Here is a 21,144-nt window from a genome sequence, read left to right on the forward strand (position 1 = left end):
GAGCTGCTATAGAATGCCAGCTGCTCGGGGCTAAAGTGGTCAGTATTTGCTCATTTGTTACCTACGTTAGTATAATCATTTTACAAAGTGTACGCAAAGGGACGCTCGTGCTGGAGTGGAGACCATGGACTAGCAAGCGCAGCGTAGGACGTCCACCAACAAGGTGGACAGACGACCTCATAAAGGTTGCCGGAAGACGTTGGATGCAGGTCGCCTCCAACAGGTATCTGTGAAGATCTAAGGGGGAGGCCTATGTTCAGCAGTGGACGTCCTATGGCTGAGACGACGATGATGATCAAAAAACACAACCTGTATCAAAACTCTCAGTTTAGAAAACCGCATCCTGTAAAACTTGACAATACAGATGCAATTACCAAAAGCAAAATTATAATTACATAAACAATTGCATAATTGTTTTGAGTTTTCAATCGCATCGGATGTGGCCTCCGTGCTCGCTTTGTTTTATTCCACCCGAGTAGTCCAAACAAGACGTGTGCGGTCATCAAGTTAGAAAATAGTGATTTTTTCAGTTATATAATCTTTTTCTTTGTGCTGTTTCTCAGTTTTTTGACGTGATTTGGTGTAGGTTTTGGTGATAAGTTGTGACTGAGAATAAGGTGAGTGATGAGTGGTCTGATAAATTAAGCACTGTGAGGAGTGTGTAATATAATTTTAAGAGGGAGTGAGGATAGAGTAGATTTTCCGCCTAAATTGTGAAGAAATATTTGACTACGATAAGCTGTATTGAACTGAGGTAATGTGCAAAAGTTCAACAACCAGCCATCCAAGGGAGTGCATTATTTACCTGCGTTTGTGTCCCGTAGGAATTACTCCTCGCACCTAGATAAAAAGTAGCCCGTAGCCATCCTTGGGGAATGAGCTATGTAGAATCAAATTGTTTTTCACATCGACGTAGAAGTACCTGAGATAATGATTTATAATACTAGTATAGGTATAGCATGTAAAACAGTGTTATGAGGTATACAATTCTAATATTTTTTTTTTACTTTTTGTCACCAGGTTGTAATCGAGAAACGAGACCGAATGTCGCGCAACAATGTTCTGCACTTGTGGCCATTCGTGATTCAGGACCTGAGAGCACTCGGAGCTAAGAAGTTCTTCGGAAAGTTCTGTGCCGGCTCCATAGACCATATAAGCATTAGACAGCTACAGTGTATACTTATGAAGGTAAATATTTCTTGAGGTCCTACCTAAGGTCCTACCTGAGGTAAACCTTTTTTGTCTGTGCACCTTTTTGGATGAGACTACTTACTTAGGACTACTCACCCGGCTGGCATCTAACGTCTTTAGCAGTAGTTACGTTACGCATTGAAAAATAAGAAAGTCTGACAAAAAGTCTTACCAAGGGCCGGGTTTGCCCGTGTTCAAGAGGTCAGATAGGCAGTACCTCCATGTAAAACACTGGTACTCAGCAGCATCCAGTTAGACTGAAAGCCGAGCCCTAAATAGTTGTGAAAAGATGTCAGATGATGACTTAACAGGATAAAAGACGTCTGTCCACGATAAATGGGCCTTCCCCGACTGAAACAATTCTTCAAATCGGACCCGTATTTCCTGAGATTAGCGTGTTCCAAACAAACGGATTCTTCAGCTTTTACTACGCGAGCAGTTTGTTTCTAAAGTCACAGTTTGTTGAAAAATAGCCGGCATACGCGACTGTGTTATGCGTTCTTTCTTTGCAAACAAGATACGTGTCTTGAAATGTTTCTTAGTTATGAATATGGGTAACAGTCGTCATTTCTGTTGCAGGTGGCGTTACTATTAGGCGTAGAGTTACACGAAGGAGTTAGTTTTGAAGAATTATTGGAGCCTACAGTGACCGAAAATTCTGAAAGTGAGTTTTTTTTAATTCCTATATTCTTTTAGATATTTTTTTTGAATCAAAGTGTACTTTACTTACAAATGGTGAAAGAAATATTATTTTTCTTAATGACTCTATAAATTAAAAGAAATCTTCGTACTTAATAATTTTCTATCCTTTAGATATCTTATGATTATTATCAACGCCAAGATAGGTCAGCCTTTGTTGTCATATAATGGCGTGTTGATTTGTATTACCCAGAATAGAAATTCAGCCTAAAAATTATGACTACGTTTGCCCAGTACAGGTGCATAACAAATTAGTTTTTTTTCCTCTATTGTAAATATGTTTTTATAATTGTATTTCTTTATGTGCAGCTCTAGGCTGGCGAGCGCGGGTCCTCCCATCAGACCATGTAGTCTCCCAGTACGAGTTTGACGCACTCCTTGGAGCTGACGGCAAGAGGAACACTCTCCACGGCTTCAAGCGCAAGGAGTTCAGAGGGAAACTCGCCATGGCCATCACTGCTAACTTTATCAACAGGCATTCGGAACAGGAGGCCTCGGTTAGTGGAAATTTGTACCTTAATTGTGGAGCTTAAGAGTGGGTTTTGATTGGCTGAAGTGTTTAGGAGGATGAATGAATGTGCCTGGAGTCTTCGGTTAGAGAAAATTGTGGCTTATTCTTGAGAGCGTAAGAGAGCTTTTTGATTGTTGGATGTCTGTTGAGTCCTGTGGATCGAATGAATGTACTAGTAGCCATTTGTAATATATGCTATGTTCAGCAGTAGTCGTCCCACGGCTGAGGTAAAGCTGCAATTATTTTATTGGTATAATTTATCAAACGTGATAAAATCATGAACAACTTAATTTTAAGACGGCCAAACTTAAGTAACTTTTGAGTATCTCGAGGTGAGAAAGTAAGTTCTAAAATAGAAGTAGGTAAGTTACAATACTTTTATTCATAATATTTATTTTACATGATAATAATAATTTCTTTTTCATCCTCAGGTGCCAGAGATAAGCGGCGTTGCCTTCATATTCAACCAGAAGTTTTTCAAAGAGTTGTACGAGGTGACCGGCATAGATTTGGAGAATATAGTCTATTATAAAGACGACACACATTATTTTGTGATGACTGCCAAGAAACACAGCTTGCTTGATAAAGGCGTGCTGCTTAATGTAAGTACATATTGTATTCCTTAGTTTTAACGGGGTGTTAGTTGCAGAATTTAGTTAAGAAAACTGTATCTAAACTTTTATTACTAAAGAACGTAGCCTCGTCTTATACAAAGAAGCGTTAAATACTACGCTTGCTTAAGATTTCATACTTTATAATCAATGTATTCGTTCACCTTTACTCAATCAAAAAAAAAAAATAGTTGATACTTTCTAAACCTGGAATCAAAACCGCACACAAAACAACCATGGCTCTATGTATATGTATGTCTATAAATAGTACAGAGAATGGCCAAATGGTCCGAGTAAAAAAATCAGGAAAACTGTGTCCAAAACAAGATTAGGTAAAATAAATAAAATTGATACATTTGATATTATGTTTCATATTTACAATGATTATTTTTTTCACAGGACTTCAACGAAGTATCCCGCTTGCTGAGCGTAGAGAACGTAGACCGCGGAGCACTGATGCGCTACGCACAGGAAGCGGCTCGCTTCTCCACCGACGGCCGGCTGCCGCTGCGGGATTTCGCGCTCAACCACTACGGGGAGCCCGATGTCGCGTTGTTTGATTTTACATCTATGTACGCTGCTGAGAATGCTAGCATGGTGAGTTTGTTATCATGTTATACATAAATACATTCACAGGTGCTCCTACAGCCGCGGGATTGTTCGAAAGAGTTACCGCGGCGCTGGTACATACATAAAGGCTAAAGAAGAAGGGCTTAAGAAGGAACATGATTGGTTTTAGTCAGTAAGACTCAGACGCTCACTCACGCTGCTCACGCCCACAGCGTGATCATTTGACGATTTGCCATAAAAAAGTGCTCCTACGGGCTCTGCCGTGTAATTGGGCTTTAAAACTTTCTTTAAGTAAAAGTGCTACTGCGAAAGCAAACTACGTTTTAGTATCCACAGTGTGTGAAAAACAACATTATTTCAATAATTATTTCGTTGGTATATGCGTTTTGAGTAATAGAAATACTAATGAAGAAACTTAAGTGTAAGTCCTTCTAAGCTTTACCTGTTTTATACTTCTATATCCTGAAAAACCCACGTTTTGTTCCCATATGTAAACTGTCATTATATCTTTTTGTAATATTTTTTCCAGATAATATCCAAATTATATTACAATGCCACATAATATTTACACCCTCATGCTTATCTATATTATACTACTAATTCCTCAATTTCTCCACCAGGTGTACGAACGTCACGGGCGTCGTCTTCTCTGCCAGCTAGTGGGAGACAGTCTACTGGAGCCCTTCTGGCCGACCGGCTCGGGCTGCGCTCGCGGCTTTCTGTCCGCGCTCGACGCCGCCTGGGCTGTCCGCGCGTGGGGGCAAAGCCCTGCGCCTCACCCGTTGGAGGTTATAGCTGAGAGGGAGTCGATATACAGGCTTTTAGGTGAGTTTGTTGAATTACTAGAAAATAATTAGATAATCTTGTAGCTACGCCATTATTTTCATGGTGGTTGAAAGGAAAGCATGACAAAATAATTAGGGACTCATGACTAGTCGTTTCTTAAACCTTTGAACGTTATCAGTCCTGAACAAACTATAGATACTATTTTTTATCAATCAAAGTGTTACAGGCTCCTCCTGTCTAATCATCATCTTCATCTACTTCACGAACTTACTATGAAATAAAAGTAAGCTAAGAACAAAACTACCCTTAAATCTCCAATTACTACAAAAAGATCTGCACACTTTTACATAATAACAATATTAATACACCCCTTCGGTCCAGCTAAAGAGTTAATACTAAAAATAATTACAAGGGAAATCATTCATATAGGCAGATGTCCCTTTATACCTAAGCTCCATAGAAAACATCAAAGCAAAACAGTTTGCAAAATAATAAGTACCAGTTATCATAAAAACCCCCTACTTTCATGGCCAGTATTTTGTTTTGACCATTCTAGCAAATACATTTTGATACTTATTTTATTGACATAAAGTACATATTTGAGCAAAATGAGGTGATGTGTCAAGATATTAATTTTTTTAAATCTAGTCTGCGTATTCCACAAAGGTATTATTTTCCCTTAGTGCTTACAACCCCTTTGAATGGCAGATTAATTTGATACAATGGGTATTCAGCCCCTTTGAAAGTCTATTTTGTTTGTGTGTCTGTATGTGTCTATATATGTAATAATCATGGATTTACTTGCAAAGGGTTTGTAACACGTGTCGTTATTATTACTAAGCTGGTATTAATGTTTTAGGGTTAAGGTTTAGTTGCAGCTGCTGAGATTTGTTGTTAAGTGCCCATGCCTCGTAATAATAAAAATAATTGATGCCAAAAGATTTTTGATATTTCACAAACCTGGTTATAAAAATACTGTAGGTATAAATACTGAACACTTCTTCATTACATATTTCCTTTTAATTAGCAACAACAATTTATCCAGAAAACATTCACATTTTTCTTAAATAATTTTGTTAGACACATTCCTAGCTATGTATGTATATTCATTAACTTAATCCTTCGTATGTAGTGCTGTATGGCCTATCCATTCAATTACCAAATGAAATGAATATGACTTTGAAGAATTTGACTGTATTACCTATTGAAACTGCATAACTGCATAATAGTACCGATAATTTTCACAAAGCTCTCCAAAACGCATGTCGAAATAACTAAATCAGGATTACAGTCTTTAGTTTTATTTTAACTTGCATTGTAGTACTCTGATACATGATTGCTACCTACTTATCTTACCCTTGCAATTACCGAAAATCTAAATTAATTTATAGTAAAGGCTTTTATAAAAGTACATAGGTAATAATACCCGGAATTTTCACAAAGCATTCCAAAATGCAGTCGAAATATCCGTCACAAAGGCCTTTACCAATTATATCCGGATTACAGTCTAGACGGGGTTGCAATACCTATTTTGAAATCAGTGTCCGTGCAGCCCTTTGTGTTGCTGTCTGTACAGGATGACAGGTTTCATTAGCACGGTCCATATTGTAGGGGTAGCAAAACAGTTGAATGTTTTTGTATTATTTTTTGCCTTTGAAAATGAATCTGATCAGTCTTTTGTGTAAATTAGGTACGAAACACTTTTTAGGTAGGTCTTATTTTTTAAGTTATGGTAACTGTTTTTTCTTCGATATCTTCGATCGTTAAAATAATATCAATACTGTTTATTTAATTTTATACTTATTAATGAGAAAAATAAATATAACATATTTTCATTCTACTATCCATATAATTATGTTCTATCAAGCATTTATACAATATTCTAGATTAAAAAGATGACGTCACTTGAAATTCAAAAGGTTGAAGTAATGACTTCTTTATAACATGAAACACTGATACCACTACCAAAACTTTTAAATTAAAAATACCTTTGTGACAAACACAAACGTCATACCAATTTGTTTTTCCGACCGTAAATCAAAACGAAAACAAACAGTGCGCCCTCGTTTATTAAAAACTTTCAGTGTCCAGTCGTGAATTAATTAATGCTCGTATGCAGTATGATTGGATAGCCGCCGGCGGTGTAATCAATCCTTTGATGTGGTCAGACGGATGTATGTAACTGCGAATATTATTGATGCACTACCTTTCACCACCCACCGCCCAACGCCCACCGCTCACCACCCATCCTTTGAGTGACGTCCTACCCCCACTAGGGGGTGCGTTAAGCCCTATTTTGATACTAGAATTTCTCCCCGCGGTTCCACTTGCGTAACGTGAAAATTAATTAAGCCTTTAGATTACAAATAAGTAAATGAAACCCCTTTGATGTGGCCAGACGGATGTATGTAACTGCGAATATTATTAATGCACCTTCCACACACCGCCCACCGCCTACCCCCATAAGGGGGTGCGTTAAGCCCTATATTGAAAACCAGATTTCCTCTGCAGTTCCGCCTGCGTAGTGTGTTAATTAATTAAGCTTTTATGGTACAAATAAGTAAATAAAACAAATTCTCTTTATGAAACCCCTTTGATGTGGTCAGACGATGTATGTAACTGCAAATATTATTAATGCACCTTTCACCACCCACCACCCAACGCCCACCGCTCGCTCTTTGAGTGGCGTGTAACCCCCACAAGGGGGTGCGTTAAGCCCTATATTAAATACTGGATTTTCCTCGAAATTCCGACTGCGAACGTGTAAATTAATTAAGCTTTCAGAGTATAAATAAGTAAATAAAACAAAGTCTCTCTATGAAACCCCTTTGATGTGGTCAGACGATGTATGTAACTGCGAATATTATCGATGCACCACCTTTCATGGCGTGTAACCCCCACAAGGGGATGCGTTAAGCCCAATATTGAATACTAGAATTTCTCCCCGCAGTTCCATCTGCGTACTGTGTAAATTAATTAGCGCTCCCGGGTAAAAAGCTTTTAGGTTACAAATAAATAAATTAAAAATCCTGTTTATTAACCAACCCCTTTGATGTGGACAGACGTTGTATATGACTGTAAATATATTATTAATGCAGCTTTCAACACCCACCGCCTGTCCTTTGAGTGGTGTGCCTTCCCGTTAAGCCTTTTCGCGGGTCCGCCTGCGTACTGTAAACTAATTAGTTGTCGTACCCGGATATGAAGCCTTCAGGGTACAAATAAGTCAATTTAAAATGTCCTCTTAATTAAACAACCCCTTTGATATGGACAGACGTTGTATATACTTACGTATATACCTAATTAGGAATATTATTAATGCAACTTTTAACTCCCACCGCCCACCCTTTTGAGTTGCCACCTGCCTTTAGGAAATAAATTAATGAAAAATCCTCTTAATTAGTCAACCCCTTTGATGTGGACAGACGCTGAGTATACCTAACTAGGAATAGTACTGATGCACCTTTCATGACCCACCGCCCCTCGCCGCCCTTTGAGTGGCGTGCCACCCCATGGGGACGTTATGCTTTATTGAGTACTAGACTTCCCCCCTGCCTTTGGCGTACAAAATAAATTAACAAAAATATTTCCTCTTCGTTATATTAGTGTAGACTACGAATATACCTAACTAATTGATGCACCTTTCACCACCCACCACCCACCGCCTCCTCTTTGAGTGGCGTCCTACCCCCATATAGGGGAGGCGTTAAGCCCTTTATTGAATGCTAAATTTATCTCCCTCTGTTTCACGTGCCTTTAGGTAACAAATAAATAAACGAAATTTTCCTCTTTATTATATTAGTATAGACTACGAATTTTATTGACAGACCACCCACCGCCCACTACCCCCAGCCTTTGACTGGCTACCCCCACATAGGGTTGCTTTAAACTCTATAAAACAAATACACAGACAGACAGATTCAATTCCGCATTTACAACACAGCTGTAACCCCCTCTTTGGTACATACAGGGAGATTTGTAATGTACGTCCGGTACAAATACATGGTGTTGTTATTAGTATTTGTGTGTCTGATCCCCCCTTGATGGCTAGACGTATTAATTTAGTACGCGGTATTCATCAAAGGGTTGTTACGATGATTGGTATTCGAATTTCAATTTGGGGGAATATAGGGATAGTCCGGTTTGTTTATGTTATGGGTGTTGTGCGTATGCCTAGGTTAAGATGTTAAGTTGTAGGTAACTGTTTTGTTTACTGAAATGAACTAGTTCCTTATTAAAAATGGTACCTTTCATTGAAGATACGTAGGTTTACTTTTGATCACTTTACATTCACTTTGAAACTTACGAAACTTTGAAACAAGCAAAGAGATGTATGTAAAAACAGTCATAACCACTGGTTATTTTGCCTTCCTGTCAGTTCAATAGACATCTTAATAACCACCTATAATTTCCTCCTTCCAGCTCAAACCACCCCGGAGAATCTTCATCGCGACTTCGGCGCGTACACCCTGGACCCGGGTACCAGATACCCGAATCTGAACCGCGCGGCTGTCACTCCTCACCGCGTGACGTCGTTCTATGATTCCGATGATCCGCTGCCTTTGGATGCTGCTCCTACTGCTAGGAAGAGGCGCAGAGGTTTGTACAATAGTTATTTTGTTATAAACGTGCTATTTTACAACAAAAGCGGGTGAGCTACACCTCATCATTTTATTTATCATCTTTCTCCCGAGCCTTTTCTCAACTATGCTGGTGTCGGCTTCCAGCCTTACCTGGTGACAGACTTATTGGCTTCTGACTACCCATAACGACTGCCAAAGATGTTAAATGACAGCGGTTGAGCTACGTGTGTTAATAGGTACGCATGCACGTTATCTTTGTATGCGTAAGTTCGGGAACGCGTGGTAGTGGCAGAGTCATACGAGTCATACGAAGATGTGGTGCATCTTGCAGGTGTCTTTATACCCACAAGTATGGCTCACCCGCTTTCGTGCGATAAGATATCTATACTTCGTGTTTTAATATTCATGGTCTGTAACGTTGTCTTTTGTTGATTCTTATGAATGTTTTGCATCAAGTTTTCCTCATCACCTACCGTTACCTCCACCTCTCATTTACCGTGTCCCAAAGTGATTTTGTGTAATGCTTAAAAAGAGAAGCCATAATGTTGCTTGGAGGTATGAAAAATATCCTCACCATCACCATGTTACCCTCATTGAAACAAAAAGTCCTTTTCCCATCTAATTAATTCATACTTCCTCAACAGAAGCAGAAGTATCAGACGAGGCCCTAGTATCTTGGGTAGCTTGGTCCGAGCCGGGTATCAGAGCGGCGTCCAGTCCCGCCGCTCTTACGGAACTACTTCGTCGATACCGGCCCGACCTGCTGCCGTCCTCCACGTTACCAAGGGCTGTCTACCATATACTGCAGCAGGAGTTTGGTGAGTAGCTTCCATAATCATCAGACGAGGCCTAGTGTCGTAGTGGTCTGGTCCGAGCCGGGTTACTGCGTCGCTACCGGCCCGACCTGCTGCCGTCCTCCACGTTACCCAGGGCTGTCTACCATATACTGCAGCAGGAGTTTGGTAAGTGACGAGAAATAAAAGTAGGTAACAGTGCCATCTATTTTAGTTAAGTGTGAATCCTAAAATAGAAAAATGCAAGAAAATATCGGTTGTAGCAATTTCCTGTCTTCTTTCTTTATTATGTGTGTGTACAAAAATGTTTAATAAATAAAATAAATAATTAAGATTTTCCTAACTGTTTTGGGGTCGCCAAGTGTACATTGAGCGACTACCTATCTGACCTCCTCAACCCATTTACCAGAACAACAATGGGGTTGACACCTTCGGTAAAACTGGCCGTCAGACATCATGGCTTCTGACTAACCGTGATGACTGCCAAAGATGTCCATATGACAGCTGGGACCCACCAGTTTATCGTGTTCACGGATCAACCGTGCCAAACGTTGCTTAATCTTATGATCCGCGCAGTTTTGATGTAGTATTTTATTTATTTAGCTTTATACAAAATAATAATTACACAGGCAGACTTAATGCCATAGGCATTCTCTCCAGTCAACCTTAGGGTGATGCAGAGATAATAAACATACATTTAGTAAATAAACGAAGTATTTAGTGGGTCAGCGCTGAAAACCAGCGCTGTTGTCTCGTGCCTGCGTGTGCGAGACACAGCATTATGCTGAGCGTTGCCCCTTTTCACGCATAAGTGAAGCAGCTGCAGCGCTTTTCTTTTTTGTTTCACTGTTTGTTTTGTCCATTGTTTTAATTGTTTGTATTTGTGTGTGTTTGTTTTCTGCGTCATTTGTGTGTTAAATAAATGGTTTTTCTTTCTTTCTTTTCTATTTTTATTGCCTTACTATACATAACTATTTACATTGCTTTTCCAGGCATAGCCCCATTCTCCTCCGGTGGTACTCTCCGAGACGTCCCGGACGCTAAGCTCCGATCGTACTTGACGCGAGTATACAACGCCTTTAAAGGCGAGGTGCCGCACGTTCACCATGAAACCGACGTGTTCGATCAGGTAATAGTTGTTGCACCAGTTTGAGCCTTATTCTTAGTGCAATTGGGTTTATTTCTGCATTAGCTTGTAAGGTGGCAAAGGTTGACGCGCCAGTTTGAGTCTCATTGCCAGGTTATTAAAGTATATTTTTGCTTAAGGTGAAAATAGTTTGAGGCAGGGCTGCGGATTGCAATAAGCTATCTGCCTGTTCATTTGTTTACTAGAGATAGAATTTTGATTTTCATAAAAGTTATCTCACATTTTTATCTCTAGTAGGAAAATCAATAGATATAGAGGTTATTGTAAGTAACCGTTAGTCTTCAAGTTGAGTAAGATTAAGCTTTATTTAAAAGAGTTAGGGTGTAATTTTAAGTACGTGTGCTGTGGTGATAATGATAAGGGTTCAGTATATTAGGTTGTTTGATTTTAAGTGTATACTTAATCTAAAAACTATTTTGACTTTCCCCACCGTAATTATTGCTGAAACAATTTGGGCTTTTATTATCCAGTATATAAGTATGGTTTACAATTATTTAACTTATACTTAAATAATTTACTAAAATAAGTAAAGTTATAAAATAAAATATATATTTGTATTTTTTTTATTTTATTATCTCAACTCTGTAAATATTACCCGTTTTATATATTTTTTGTCCCAAAAACTAATAATAACAAAGTCCTACGATTTTTTTAAAATATAATTCCCCTTTACATTACACTTTTTACATATAATTTGACTCACATAAATTTTATTTAACTATATTTTTTAATTTGAATCATTGTTATATAATATGCTGCTGTATGTTATTAGATCAAACAAAGCATGCAGAAAGAGAAACACGTACGCAACATTGAACACCCTGTATCTGTATATTCAAGTAAGTTTTTTTTTGTTATTTTATTATAAAGGTACAACTCCATGCATTGTTCGACGATCGTAGCTAACCCGCCCCATACATTCTTTTGCTCTGACTATTGCAATATCAGCTATGGGAGTCGATCGCGAGCGTTCGATCGCAATGCACGGAACTGTCCCTCAATATTGAGTGTCATGTTCAATAACTTTCGACATGCTACAATTTTAATGTCAAGGTCGAATTAAAAATGGTATCAGTCACACAAGCTTGTGTTTATCATGCAGAAGTCAAATTGTAAAATTTTTGCTTCAAAGTTTAGTATTTAAAGTAGATGATATTATATTTTTTCTAATATAAGTAAACCTTGTGCTACAGACGCGGCTGACGCCGACAAATCACACTCGAGCTATAGAAAGAAGCGGCGCTCGGTGCGTCCCCCACAAGTAAGTACCGATCCCGCAGAGTACATCCGCAAAAAGATCGGCAAACTAGACCTTAACGACATCACACAGCTTGCGCGTCTCATCGACGGACACGACGCCATCGCTGACACACACACAGACAAACAAAAAGACTTACAGGAACAAATACTAGCTCTCTTAGACCCCGACGAATCTCCAGACCCCAAGGTCGTACGACAGTCTTTAGCTAATCTACTACAAGGCTCTTCAAGAACTTCGGTCCAAGAACCGCAGAAGTTGGCACATTACTTCCAAGAAGAGAAGAAACCCAAGCCGGTGAAGCCGCCGCGAAGGTTGAAGGGCTTGGACGTGAACAGCATCAGGGTCCCCGACTTCTCCGACATCTTCGACGACTCAGCTGACACAGATGCAACTGTCGTTAAAGTAGAACCTAAGAAGACATTCAGCAGGTCTCCTTCTACGGAAAGTGCGAAGAAGACAATCTTCACCCGGTCTTCGTCTATTGACAGTGCTAAGAAGTTGACTCGGTCTTCAGAAAGTCCGGTGCCACAGAAAGGCAGACGACTTTCAGATGTTATAGACAGTCAAAGGATTAGGAGCTCGCAGAGTCCTGAAGTAAAACTTCCACATAAGAGATCGAACTCGATAGGAGCTTCTGAAGTGGCCAACACCAAGCGTATTGCTCAGCTATTCGAGGGTCACAAACGTCGGCACACCCCGAGTCCTGACTCCAGAACTGCGCGCTCAGGATCCATCACTAACCCAGAAATGTCGTTACGTTTGCAACGGATGACGGAAATCATTGAAGGCAAGCGCCGAGACACGCCCAGTCCGGACCGCTCGAAGATAGAATCTATTGGTAACCCGGAGATGGCTGTCCGTCGCCAAAAGGTCGTTGAACTCATAAAGCAAGGCCAAGGCTTAGGTGCAAGCAAACTGCCTCTTCCCGAAGCTCCTCAGCGCAGGAACAGCGAGGAAATGACGTTTAGGATGCAACGGGCGTCTGACATGATGCAGAAGCGGGCTGCCGAGTCCAAGCGGCCTAAAACGGGGCGGCGCAAAGCTGCGAGGGAGATTATGAAGCAGAGATTTGAGAAGAGTCTTCAGATGTTGGCTGCGGAGCCTCGTTTGGACTTTGCGCCGTCAGCTGACCTGGAGAATGACTATGGGCTGCAACAGTACCGCGCCAGTGCGCCGGACTTCGACGAGAGAGTGAAGAAGTTGGAGAAGAAGCTGCAGCACTATGTGAGGCGATTGCCGTTGTGTGTCGCATGGAGTTTACTTTGACTGGATGTGGCAATGGGGCTTGGGCTTTTGAGAGTGTAACTTCCAATTTTTTTAGTTTTACAACAAGTTATGAATAAAGTTGAAGTAGTCATTTGTTTTAGGAGTTTAGAAAGAGTTTTAGAGCTTTCATACAGAAGTTGAGGTATTGCTTTATAAAACAAATCGAGCAAACTCAAAGGTGCCTAGTCACTTTTCCGACTAGTAAAGTTTATGAGGTGGAATTCGATTACTTCCTTAAAATTACTTTATGTAGCCACTCTCAATAGCCTTACCGTCTTCAATGAAAATGATAACACGCACGAATTTACAAAAAAAACATCGTTGAAGATGGAATAGAACAAAATTAACGTGTTTATACTTACATAGAAATAATTATAATTATAGCAAATTGTGTGTGCATGTTGTGAGTACTGCTACATTAGCGTTTGATAAATAAGTAAATATTTTGAGACGTGATTTTATAAAATTCTACTTTTATTTCTTACGCATTTAAACGTATTTTTATTATTTTCTGTTCTTTCTCTATACTTTAACTTACGTCTTTTAATTGATCCTTCAAATTATGTAGCAGGACTCTGGATCAATAATCTATTTTTTTTTATATTGATAAGCTATTCTGGCTTACTATTTTCAGCCATTATTATCTGCAAACGCTAATGACGCAGTGCTTTAAGAGTTAATATTTCACTCGTGTTAAGTTTACACTGTGTTCCAACTAACAAAAAGTGTTGTTTTTAAATATTTAACTTGAGTGTACCGTGATTATTGAAATATTTGACTGGATAAGAGGGTACTTTTTTGGACTATATCGTTAAAAATAATACAGTAAAATGTGTATGTCCTGGAATATATAAATAATAGGATATTATAATATATATTGATGACCAGATTCACCATCTATATCAATCGGTAGTTTCTGTTAAGATTTGAGAGGTAAACCTGATCCTAAATGTTAACATAGTTAAAAAGTTTTAGCCTAATTTGATTTTGCACTAACAAAACAACCAACCAATCACAACACTACAGCTATTTTATCAACCAATAGGAGGAGGGCCGAATCGTCGGCGGAGGTGGCCGAACGGCCGGCGGAGGCGCCCGAGTGGCTCGCCTAGCTGCCGAGCTCAGTGGAACAACATCCAACTCCCCTACACCCCGTCCGTCTTCCAAGCCGAAAGACCTCATGAGATCGGTGGGGAAAATAGAGAGAGATGACTGGAATATGAAGGAGATTGAACGGAAGATTATGGAGAATAGACTGGGAAGGCCGGAGCCTAAGACTGCTGAGAGAGTGCCGAAGTGGGATAGAGAACAGGTTAGTGATTAATAAACTGGTTTAGATATATATTTTTTTGTTCACGAAACATGTATGGTCTTACTGCAAAAACTAAAACATGTGTCAAACACTTGTTTTAAAAAGTGTGGCTGCAAAATGGACCTTATTTCAACGTCATAATTTGTCATTTTTTGAGACAAGTGTTAAACTGACGTTTAAAAGTTTTTGTGGTAAGACGGGTAGTATTTAGTTTAATATAGGGTCTTGGGTACCCTAAAAAATGATACAAGTTTGCACAAGGAGCTCATGATCTTAGCTATTCCCATTTGGGAGCGGCTTCCAGTCTACCAATGTTTTACGTAGAGCGAATGCTTGTCTGATCGCCTCAACCCAGTTACCCTGGCAACGACTTGGTAAGACTGGTAGTCAGACTTTCTGGCTTCTGATATCCCGTAATGAATGCCAAATATATTCAGATAACGGCCCAAGGATGTTCATCTCCATATCAACGTTTCGTTTTAAATCAGTTATTTGGCCGTGATTTGGGTGTTACAATATGTATAAATGTAGCTATATGTAGTTTATCAGTTGTGTTAGCACCCATAACACAAATAACTGTTAAGTTAATTAATAACTTACCATGGGGCTAACCGACCGTGTGTGAAAAGTTTCCCCGACATATCAATGTGATGTTTTTCGTTCAGTTTCTGGGTCGTCAACGTAAACTGAAGGAAGGCGAGGGTAACGAGGAGAAATGGGTGGAGATCGACGAGACCCTGCACAAGCTCGACCAGAAGTTAAAGGACTCTGGCAGACCTGATCAGGGAACGAAAAAGGTATGTAGGAATAAGCATACATGTGGTTATTGTGTATATCTGTGTGTTTGTGACTTCGTCACGCACAGACGGCGAATCGGATGTTGAGGATACTTGACAGCAGTATAGCTGGTACATCAGAATAATAAATAGGCTGGTTTTAATCCTGGCGTCCCACGCCCGGATAAGGGAGAATACAGTAGTATTCTCAAGAAGCGATTGAAACTGCTAGCGGAAACTAGTTTGAAATAAAGTAATCATTGCGTAACGACAAAAAATACTCATTACTTACTACTTTTTAATATTGAATACTATTATTTCCATTATGTACATAAGTTAAAGTTGAACATATGTAAATTGTTTCACAGGTAGCGAACTTAGCGACGAAATTCGTGAAGAAAGAACCCGAAGCCGAACAATCGAAGACACCGCCCAAGGAAACGCACAAGGAAGATGTAAGTTTAACCTTAAAGTCATACGAGTTTAATTATGACCTTCTGAAACTAGTGATAATAATGGCGTCCACGGCCGATTTCGGCCACGGCGGCTGTTATTATTGAAGGAGATCAGCCAGCTGGCTGCGCAGGACATATTATAGTGCACGAGCATTTGCGCAGACACAAGAACTCTCCCTATTCCTTCACTCTCATAGCCCGATGGGACGGCAATCCGACACGACCGGAGAGAGATCAGGCGCAGGACCGACATTTACGTGCTCTCCGATGCACGGGTGCATCAATCACCAACTTCCAGACTACAGGCTGCTTTGTGAAAGTTTAAAGAAAACCCACAAAGCGATTTCGGCCAGACCCGGGAATCGAACCCGATACCTCGAGCACAGCTACCGGCTACTGTCTACCCCTGTGAGACCTTACGGGTAGTCTGAAGCGAAGATGAAATGGTTAAGGGCCCCTACGCATTGTGCGGTTAGCCGGAATGCGGTCAGCCGTGCGGCTGACCGCAACAAAAGGTTTGTATGAGAATGTAGTTTTCATTCGCACTACGACGCGGCTGCCGCCCGACCGCTCCGGTCGTTCTGAGCGCTGCGGCCCGACCGGCGGCCAGCCGGACGGTCGCTATACACACTACGCGGATAAGCTAGTTTGCGGTTGCCCGCCATTGACGGTACACGTGTTCACCAACATTCGCGCATTTAACTGATACTTTATTAATATGGATTTCGATACCGAAGAATTTATAATCGAGATACAAAATAGGCCAGCAATCTAGAATACTAAATCCGCAGAATATTCCGATAAAAACCAACCGCAAACCACTACGGTTTCTAAACGCACTTTCCGGTTGGAGTTGCGGCTATCCGCCACCCGGCTAACCGCAAGCGCAACCGCTTCCTACGGTTATCCGGACGGCTGACCGCACTCCGGCTAACCGCACAGTGCGTAGGGGCCCTAAGTATCCACGGACCGAACGCATGTTTTTTTTTTCAAATCTGTCGAGGTATTTCTGGTAACGCGTTCGACCAACTTTTAACCCTTGAAAATATGCATATAGATAAATAATATTGTTATTTTTTCCAAGGCCAAGAAGAGCTGGCGTGGCCCCGCATTCACGGGCATGCAGTGTGCTGCTTGCGGCACTCGCGTGTTCGCGGCGGAGGGCGTCACGGCAGACGGACTGCATCTACACCGTGCCTGCTTCCGCTGTGCGGTCTGCAAGACTGTGCTGCGCCCTGGGTGAGTCGAGGGAAACTGTGCTCTAGTGGCTATAAGGCTATATATATAAGGGTGATAATACAGTGGGATTTGGTACCAGAAAAAATAACAAAAAGATATGTTGTCCATACGTCTCAATAAGCCAGAACAATCGAGTGCCGTCAGATAATAATTGCTCATGTTTTTTTTTGTATATTTTTATTACAGGTGCGGAACTCAAAGTCAAATCATTTCGTTCATTTAGGCCTTTACAAGCCCTTTTGAATGTCAAAAACAGAACTGAGTCTGACTCTTCAATATCTTCCGAGCCTTTTTCCCAACTATGTTGGGGTCGGCTTCCTTCAGCATGACATAATGTACCATTTTATTCCAGCAACTACACAATGGAGCGCTACGGCAGCCGCCTCGTCTGCCTCCGTCACTCCGGCGTCAGTGTACCGGACGCCGTGGCCGCCGTCACAGCACTGACCAACGCTCGCAGCCAGCCGCCCCCCACTCCCGAGCGCATCAGCCTCGAGCTGTCCGACAGCGGCGCCAGAGAGATCGACGAGGACGAGTGGACCGACAGGAACTTCCTCGCGTCCGAGACCTCCGGCGCCGGCGGCCTCAGGTGAGTGGCATGCAGTGATGACGTCATTGCCCACGCGTCAGGTATGAGGTGACTTCACGAACCCCGACTGATTGGCGCAAGCATTATGTTGCGACTACCGACCGCCTGGATCATGAAAACCGTTGGTTTCTTCGTTCCTAAGACACCTTTGGATTTTAGAGGAATATCTTACCTCTATGTAAAGTACTTTTAGCACTGCTGATGTTGAATATAGTTAAATAATAATACTATTGAATTTTGTTCTTGTTTCTTAGATTCCTTAAGTACATATTTATACTTAAAATACAATTTTAAACTCCACAGTGACGAAGAAGAATCGAGTTCTGACGAGTACACGGACGCGGGTGACAGCGACAACGGCGCGGCCTTGTCCCCCGAGCCGCCGGTCGCGGCGCCGCGTCCGACTCACTCCGAGCTGTACTTCTCCGACGATTCCTTCGGATACGACGACTATTCTGATGATGGTGAGTGTCCGACACCTATTACACAGGTGTGAGGGACAACGTTAATGTTGTCTTGTCCCCTAAGACCTAGGTATACTATGCCTCCAAAGGCTGTGTTATAAATTGATCCGAAGGCAACGGGTAGTGCTGTAACTTATGTTGTTGTAGCTTAAGAATAAAAAAATGTGTCCAAATTCTAAGTATATTCAATTTGCAGCAATATGTTTTCCTCCGGCACCCTAACCGTATAAAGAAATTACCAAACAAATCAAAATACTTTCATTAAAACGATTTCGTTTTTTGATAGAAAACAACAAAAAATAATCCGTACTTCACGTCCTACGAAACATCACAATTGAAAATCACCCTCCTTCTTGTGGGAAGTCGATCAAAAATTGCTTCTCCAACAACATATACCAGGACACTGTTTAAATAAATCTACCAACATTCCAGGCGCAGAATCCTCCGGCAACGAGTCGTGCTCCCGCATGCGGGCGGCCCGCGAGGCCCGCAGACGCGAGGTCCCTGCCGACGCGAGGCCTCCGACCGACAGCAGCGAGGTAGCGCGATGCTGCGTCGCGTAGTAGGGAGGTGCGGTGCGGGCGCCGCGATGCCGCCGTCCCTAGCATGCCTTACACGACATTTTACGAACAAACTTATAGAAGAAATAGGTCTAGGAAATCGTTGAATATCTTTGGCAGTCGTTACGGGGTAGTCAAAAGCCAGTAACTCTGACAACCAGTCTTACTTAGGGGTATTGAGTTGCCCGAGTAACTGGATTGAGGAAGTCAAACAGGCAGTCGCTCCTTGTAAAACTCTTGTACTGGACTGAAAACTGACCCACAAAAATAGTTGGGGAAAGGTTTGGGAGACGATGAATAGAGTAGACATTAGGTCTATGCTTATTTATCCTAGAGCATACCTAGCATCGGCAGGCTCGATAGTTTTCTATATTTTCTATCGGTGATTTAAGTTTAGGTGTCGATATAATTCTAAAGTATTAATGAATCCGTAAAGTTTCCACAAATACATCGTAGAAAAAAAAATAGGGCTAACGTTTATCTAATACTGTAGAAAAGTATTCAGTTACAGAACAATGCGCGAGTCGCTTTAGTTGCATTATTACTCTTTCTCGCTATAATACATAGGTTTTTAGCGTTAATTTATAAACTTTTATAATCAAAACCTTAAATATTTGTGATAATAGGTATTCTTAAGTAATTTTTCAGACAATTAGCACTGATAAAATAATTTTAAAGTCCTCAATAGTTATTTAGTTAGGAGCATGCGTCACTATCATCATTTCGCTAGATAACATGGACGGCGGCTGAGACGCGGTAAGAGTGTCGTGTCCACACTAACTTCCGTCTTATAATCACTGTTTTATTTTATATTCTTTATATGTAGATTTCAATAATCTATCTATCTTTGGGATTGCTTACTAGGGATAAAAATTTGACATTACAAATGAAATCTAACTCTAGTAAGCATTTCTACAGATAGATATATTGTGGAAATCCGCAATTAGAAAAATATTAGAACTGGTTTGTCTTCAATGGTGAAGATATTGAACAACTTTCATATTATAGCTTTGGTTGCAATTTGCCATATAATACAGAGCGGAGCGGTGAAGTTCTTAAACAACCAATAGAATTTGTCTATTTGAACATGTTGCTAAACCAAGCGAAGAAATTCTATTAGTTGTCTAAAAACTTATCCGCTCTGCTTGGGCATTATGGCCCTTTCTTGTAATTACGAAACGAACTTTTTGACGTTTATTAAAAGCTTTTGTCAAAAATCTACTGCCAGTATCAAAATGAGACCTTTTTCTTTTTTTTTTTAGTTTATAGGAATTTATAAATTGTCTGGTAAATTGCAAATAATTACCTAATTAGGTGATGTTTATATTCAATAATAAAATAAGACAGTGAAACTTCTAAATCGATGGCGCTTCTAAATGTGTTACGTTTATGTAAAATATTAATATATTAACTTATTTACATGAAAACATGTTATTCTATGTGTTTATAGCTTATTAATATATCATAGTTATGTATCATAGCGCACTGGATGTACATACATATCTATTATCATATCGTATGTAAATATTGTATGTTGTTTTTGAGTTTTTACTTTCATTATTTATATTTTGATTTTTGAATATCTTTTGGAAAGTATGTGACATCGTTTTTATATTTATTAGATTTTGGTTATATTGATTTCTTATTATTTGACTTGACTTAAAATTTGTCAATAAATATAATATAGTTTAACTTATAGTTCGGCCATTCAGAGAATGCGTTCCTGACACGTCGCGATTGAACTGACGACGTAACTTTGCAATGGCGTTGCAGTTACGATAAAAATATTTTTGCTGGTTGTTTACCGTTTTAACAATTGAGGAGCATTAAAACAACATTATTATATCAATAATCAATGAATGTTATAATTTTGTGCCAAACTGAGTGTCAAATAACTTGGTAAACAATATTTTTCTAAATCTATACTGCGCTATTACAAGGTTATGTCAGCGGTTTATATTTTGTAGTGCTGTGCTAAAAATAACAGGCAAGTATCGTAATCTGTTCTTATACAGTTATAATATAAAATAATACGTTTTGATTTTCTTTTTAAGAATTGGAAAATAATGGACTATAAGACTTAATTATAACTTTTATGAAATATGAAAATAAAACTATGACCAAACCGCATTTTTATACTTAGATTAAAAATGGTAACCCCAAATGGCGTTATGGGCCGCCATTTTGTGACGCTAAAACAGTCGTCCGTTGTCGTTTCGTGCGCATAGACCACGTTTTTCAAGTGTTTTCGATCTGTTTTTATTTGATTACCCGGCTTTTGTTAGACCGAGATATCAGGATTGATTCTGTTATTGATAATAATATAATTA

General features: G+C 40.1%; 1 protein-coding gene across 7 annotated transcripts in view; it reads left to right on the plus strand.

Moving 5' to 3' along the window:
• Nucleotides 1–21,144, plus strand: part of LOC124644745 (F-actin-monooxygenase Mical) — a 67,120-nt gene that overhangs the window by 31,327 nt on the left and 14,649 nt on the right. For 5 of the 7 annotated variants that reach the window (XM_047184246.1, XM_047184250.1, XM_047184249.1 and 2 more), the window contains exons 4-21: nt 1,021–1,188; nt 1,771–1,855; nt 2,200–2,387; nt 2,833–3,003; nt 3,412–3,609; nt 4,203–4,407; nt 8,791–8,967; nt 9,596–9,769; nt 10,738–10,874; nt 11,665–11,731; nt 12,086–13,377; nt 14,465–14,731; nt 15,397–15,528; nt 15,876–15,962; nt 17,047–17,201; nt 17,554–17,790; nt 18,094–18,254; nt 18,687–18,793. In XM_047184246.1, coding sequence (XP_047040202.1) covers nt 1,021–1,188; nt 1,771–1,855; nt 2,200–2,387; nt 2,833–3,003; nt 3,412–3,609; nt 4,203–4,407; nt 8,791–8,967; nt 9,596–9,769; nt 10,738–10,874; nt 11,665–11,731; nt 12,086–13,377; nt 14,465–14,731; nt 15,397–15,528; nt 15,876–15,962; nt 17,047–17,201; nt 17,554–17,790; nt 18,094–18,254; nt 18,687–18,793 — 4,008 coding nt within the window. Of the gene's footprint in view, nt 1–6; nt 39–1,020; nt 1,189–1,770; nt 1,856–2,199; nt 2,388–2,832; nt 3,004–3,411; nt 3,610–4,202; nt 4,408–8,790; nt 8,968–9,595; nt 9,770–10,737; nt 10,875–11,664; nt 11,732–12,085; nt 13,378–14,464; nt 14,732–15,396; nt 15,529–15,875; nt 15,963–17,046; nt 17,202–17,553; nt 17,791–18,093; nt 18,255–18,686; nt 18,794–21,144 lie in introns of those variants that run through there. The other 2 variants (XM_047184251.1, XM_047184252.1) reach the window with 2 other exon arrangements.

Source organism: Helicoverpa zea, chromosome 31, assembly GCF_022581195.2.
Source record: "Helicoverpa zea isolate HzStark_Cry1AcR chromosome 31, ilHelZeax1.1, whole genome shotgun sequence".
In the NCBI taxonomy this organism is placed as follows: domain Eukaryota; kingdom Metazoa; phylum Arthropoda; class Insecta; order Lepidoptera; family Noctuidae; genus Helicoverpa; species Helicoverpa zea.